Source organism: Cebus imitator, unplaced genomic scaffold, assembly GCF_001604975.1.
Source record: "Cebus imitator isolate Cc_AM_T3 unplaced genomic scaffold, Cebus_imitator-1.0 Scaffold729, whole genome shotgun sequence".
NCBI lineage: Eukaryota > Metazoa > Chordata > Mammalia > Primates > Cebidae > Cebus > Cebus imitator.
The window spans coordinates 658,592-663,847 of NW_016108044.1; the positions used below are offsets into that span (position 1 = coordinate 658,592).

The 5,256-nt window shown below is 54.5% G+C and overlaps 1 protein-coding gene across 1 annotated transcript; it reads left to right on the forward strand.

The window, feature by feature from the left end:
• The first annotated feature begins 1,371 nt into the window (after positions 1 to 1,371).
• CUNH16orf54 (chromosome unknown C16orf54 homolog) lies at positions 1,372 to 5,250 on the forward strand. The gene is made up of 3 exons (XM_017519215.2): positions 1,372 to 1,458; positions 2,123 to 2,592; positions 3,550 to 5,250. The coding sequence occupies exon 3, from the start codon at positions 3,550 to 3,552 to the stop codon at positions 4,222 to 4,224; it is 675 nt and encodes a 224-aa protein (XP_017374704.1). The 5' UTR covers positions 1,372 to 1,458; positions 2,123 to 2,592; the 3' UTR covers positions 4,225 to 5,250.
• The last annotated feature ends 6 nt before the right edge of the window (positions 5,251 to 5,256 follow it).

Sequence of the window (5,256 nt, forward strand, 5' to 3'; positions counted from 1 at the left end):
AAAAAGAAAAGAAAAAGAAGTATTGGTAAAATAAAAGTAGAAATGTCTTCAGAATTGGCAGTATACATTTTTGCTTAGGTTTACTGGTCAGACAGTTTTATATTTATCTCTAGTATATGTTTTAAGGTAGCAGGGTCTGACACAAGGATAATAAGACTGTAAATCCAGTTTCAAACAAAATGATCTGTGTTTGTGTAATTTTTTGTTGCCAGAGACAGGGTCTTGTTCTGTTGTCCAGGTAGCATGATACAGCTCACTGTAACCTTAAACGTCTGGGCTCAAGTGATCCTCCTGCCTCAGCCTCTTGAGTAGCTAGAACGACAGGTAAATGGAACCACACCCAGCTAATTTTTGTATTTTTAGTAGAGGCGGGGTTTCACCATGTTGGCCAGGCTAGTCTCTAACTCCTGCCTGCCTCAGCCTCCCAAAGTGCTGGGATTACAGGCGTGAGCCACCATGCCTGGCTACTACTTTCCTTTGAAATTAACATATATCTGTAGGGAGACACAAGACTATGTAAATAATTTTTTTTTTAGACGGAGTCTTGTTTTGTCGCCCAGTCTGAGCCACCACACTCAGCAATAATTTCTTATAAACTTTTCATGTAATTTTTAATCTTCAAGTATGTTTTATTAAATTAACTATTAGATATTCATCAGGTACATGGATTATTTCCAAGTAAGAAGAAAGAACTGAAACAAATTGCTGAACATAAATATGTTTTTGCCTGTGCCTGTCTTCTTAAATTTTATAGAATAACTAAGTATAGCTGGTCTTTTTTTGTTGTTAAGTGACTGTCGCTTTGCAAAAGAAAATATGGTCAGCCATTAAGAGCTGTGTAGTGTGCTGGGAATGTGCCAGCCCAGGGATTTCTCTCTCCCTCTTTTTTTCTTTTTTTGAGACGGAGTCTCACTCTGTTGCCCATGCTGAAGTGCAATGGTATGATCTCGGCTTACCACAACCTCTGCCTCCCAGGTTCAAGTGATTCTCCTGCCTCAGCCTCCCTAGTAGCTGAGACTACAGACCCCTGCTATTACACCCAGCTAATTTTTGTATTTTTAGTAGAGACAGCGTTTCACTGTGTTGGCCAGGCTGGTCTCAAACTCCTGACCTCAGGTGATCCCCCCGCCTTGGCCTCCCAAAGTGCTGGGAATACTGGTATGAGCCACCACCCCTGGCCAAGCCCAGGGACTTCTGTCTATTCTTCTTCTGTCTATTTCTGTCTATTCTTCTGTTGTCCCGGCCGACACATGCTCACCCGCACATACATTGGTCATGTGACTTTGGGCACGTCACCTCCTTTCTTTAGGCCTTACTCTTGTCATCTGTGGGTGAGTGAGTCAAACTAGAGAATTGCAGAACATCTCCCGGACTCCAGAGCCTGATGACATCTCGTCACACTGCTCCAGGCTCCTCCCACCCTCAGCCCCAGGAGAGAGGGACAGACATGGGGAGCAGGTAGGATGGTCGGGGTTTTTATACCCAGGACTCCTCCCAGAGGCCTGACATTTTTGTTCCCCAAGCTCACCTCACTGATATTTCCAACCAAAATGGAGGCTAAATGGTCTGAAGAGAGAGACTTATGTTAATTAAAAGTCTGAGGCAAGGGCCAGCGTGGTGACTCACACCTATAATCCCAGCACTTTGGGAGGTTGAGGCAGGAGGATCTCTTGAGGCCAGGAGCTCAAGACCAGCCTGGGCAACATAGCAAGACCCCATCTCTACCCAACAAAAATTAAATTAAAAAAAAAGTGTGAAGGAAGCTGGCCAAGCAAGGGGTGTCTGAGGGGGCTGGATGGCAGGAGCAGATCTGGGAGGCACCATGGATTGGACAAGGTAGGATGGGGCGGGGCAGCCTCCCAGGAGGAGCAGCAGGGGAGGCACCATGTTTCTCTGAGAATGTACGGGCCAGAGTCTCTGTGTCCTTTTTTTGTTTGTTTGTTTTTTTAAGATGGAGTCTTGCTCTTTCACCCAGGCTAGAGTGTGGTGGCCATCCGGCCATCAGCTCATTGCAGCCTCCATGTCCCGGGTTCAAGTGATTCTCCTGCCTCAGCTTTCCGAGTAGCTGGGATTAGGGGCGCCCTCCACCACACCCAGCTAATTTTTGTATTTTTTAGTACAGATGGAGTTTTGCCATGTTGGCCAGACTGGTCTCGAACTCCTGACCTCAGGTGATCCACCCGCCTTGCTCTCCCAAAATGCTGGGATTACAGAGATGAGCCACCACGCCTGTCTCCTGTGTCCTCTTTCTCAGCTTCTGTGTGAATGTTCTGGGGCCTGGGCCTGGCTATGGGGTGACACTAAGTTCAACAGAGCCACTGCCCATTCCAGCCCCACCCTACCCCAGGAAACGCCTCCTCACCGCAGTGACCACATCCCCTTGGGTTGCTTTGGAAACAAACACTCCCCGGGGGCAGGCAAGTTGGGGCACAGTTGCCCAGCAACAAGCGGTACCCTCCCTTCCGCCCTCATCGGAGGCCCAGCCTCTACGTCTGAAAGGCGACTACCCTGCGCCCTCCAAACCTGCACCTTCCAGTCTGGCACCAGGAAGAGTGGTTCCAGGAGGGAGAGTAGGCTGGGGACTGATCCAAGGTAAGCTGAGGGGTGCAGGAGGCCCCTGTAGGTGGAGGATGTGGGGGACAGAGGGAGGTGCTCAGAGACAAGCAAGAGAGAGAGAGACAGGGCCGAGCCTGGGCAAAGCTGGAGAGCCCGGGAGGGTGCAAAGCCACCTCCGGAAGACCAGCCACCCAGCAGCAAATTCCACGGAGCCTATGAGAGCAAGATCAAGTCCGAGGAGAGTGGTGAGGGGCGAAGGAGCCCCAAGGGGCCAGCGGAGCTGCTGGTGGGAGGTGGTGGGGGTGTGGGATGGGGGGAGCACACACCCGGAGGAGCCGGTGGGAGGAGAGGTTCTCATTTCTTTACCCACCACTTCCTCTCTAGGTCTGAGCAAGACTTGAGGGGGCCAAGTGGGGAGGAAAGAGGCCCTGGAGGCCTTTCTTGTCTGTGGCACCCTGGGTTCCGGGCTGGAAATGGGGCTTGTGGAAAGGCTGGAGGGGCTGGCTGCGCGCCCAGGTAGGCTGCCTGTCCTCTGGCCCCACCTGGCTCACGCCTACCCTTTCTAGTCCCCCTTGCTCCTCTGTCTCTCCAGAATGTTCTTTTTCTTTTCTGAGAAAGGGTCTTGCTCTGTCACCCAGGCTGGACGACAGTGGCGCAATCTGGGCTCACTGCAGCCTTGAACCCCTGGGCTCAAGTGATCCTCCCACTTTGGCTTCCTGTGTAGTCCTCCAGGACTACAGATGTGAGCCACCACACCCAGCTAGTTTTTAAATTATCTGTAGAGATGGGGTTTCACTGTGTTGTCCAAGCTGGTCTTGAACTCCTGGGCTCAAGCAATCCTCCCGCCTCGGCCTCTCAAAGTGCTGGGATTCCAGACATGAGCCCCCTGCCCGGCCCCTCTCCCAGGCTTTCCTGGACACCTGCTGCCTCTCTCATCTTGGTTGTGCCCGCTCTGCCTCATTTGCTTCCTCTTCTCACCCCTGTGTCTCCCAGATGCTGTTGACTCCAGAGTCACCCTCTGGGCATGTGGAGGGGACTCCCATGTGGGAGGCAGCCCCGTGGCCCTCGCTGCCCTGCGGGCCCTGCATCCCTATCATGCTGGCCCTGGCCGCCCTGGCTGCGCTCTTCATCCTCACCACTGCTGTGTTGGCTGAACGCCTGTTCCGCCGCGCTCTCCACCCAGACCCCGGCCACCGTGCACCCACCCTGGTGTGGCGCCCAGGAGGAGAGCTGTGGATCGAGCCCATGGGCACCCCCCGAGAGCGCTCTGAGGACTGGTACGGCTCTGCAGTCCCCCTGCTGACGGACCAGGCCCCTGAGCCTCCCACCCAGATGGGCGCCCTGGAGGCCCGAGCGACCGCCCCACCTGCCCCCTCAGCCCCGCACTCTGCTCCCAGCTCCTTGGGCCCCCAGACCCCACCAGAGGTCCCAGCCCGGAGCACCTTCTGGGGGCCCCAGCCCTGGGAGGGGAGGCCCCCTGTCACAGGCCTGGTGAGCTGGGCTGAACCCGAGCAGAGGCCAGATGCCAGTGCCCAGTTTGGGAGCCCCCAGGCCAGGAGACAGCGGCCAGGGAGCCCAGATCCTGAGTGGGGCCTCCAGCCACGGGTCACCTTGGAGCAGATCTCAGCCTTTTGGAAGCGTGAAGGCCGGACCAGTGTGGGGTTCTGAATCCCCAGGGTCCCCCAGAGACCCTCAAGGAAGACACTGCCTCAGTGGGACCAGGGACCCCAGGATCTAGCATTAGGGTTGAGCCTGAGGCTACTGCAGGGAAGATGCGCCTCCCAGGCCCCTTCCATCTGGATTCCCTGTCCCCGGGTCCAGGTGGTGGCCAGGCTGTGGGACCAGGGGAAGCCCAGCAGTGCCTCTGCTCAGCTGCCTGGGCTGTGGCTTAGAGACCTGGGCTGTGGCTGGAGACCAACTCCGGGCTAGAAGCCTTCAAGATCGCATCCGGATGAAGCAGCGAAGGTACCAGCCAGGAAGGAAATGGCATCTACCAGCCACCTCCACCTCCCTCAGTGTTTACCGAAGCCCCAATACCAGAGCGAAAGGGTCCTGCGGTGCTGAATAGCCTTGGCATGGCGATGTCAGCTGTCAGTTGTGCTGGCAGGAGATGGCAGGAATCCAGCTTCCCAGAGCCACAGATCCTGTTCTCCTTGGTCACTCACCCCCTGTGAGGTCCTCCAGGAAAATACACAAAGAGAGGACCAGACAAGGCAGAGGAGCATTTTATTACAAATGAACTGTGACTTTGACCCCCAAACTGCAAGGGGGAACTTGCTGAGCCAAGCTGGAGCAGCGCTGTCTTGCTGGAGTGGGGACCTGGAGTCAGAAAACCCACAGGCTCCTCTGCCCGTCCTCCTCCATCTGCACACACCTCAGCTTTGGACTCTCACCACTCCATGACTAGCAAGACCCCGGCCAGGGAGAACTGAGTTTCATCCAATGTGGAGAGGAACGTTGTCCCAGAGCAGGGCAGCTCCCAAACTGTGCCCTCTGGTCATGGTCCCTCCCAGCTTGCTGGAGTATCCAGAGAAACAGATTTGCCACAGCTAGTCTTACTTATAATGTCCACCCCATAGAAATGGGGCCACGAGTACCCCGATATCCCCTTTAGGAGAAACGAGCAGGTGAGCAGCAGATGGAATTTCCATTTTCCTGGGAGTCTAATTTCCCAAACATCATCCTTTTTCTTTTCTTTTT

Bases quoted from the DNA above. Each gene is read 5' to 3' on its own strand.
- CUNH16orf54 (XM_017519215.2), top strand. From the start codon at position 3,550: ATGCTGTTGACTCCAGAGTCACCCTCTGGGCATGTGGAGGGGACTCCC.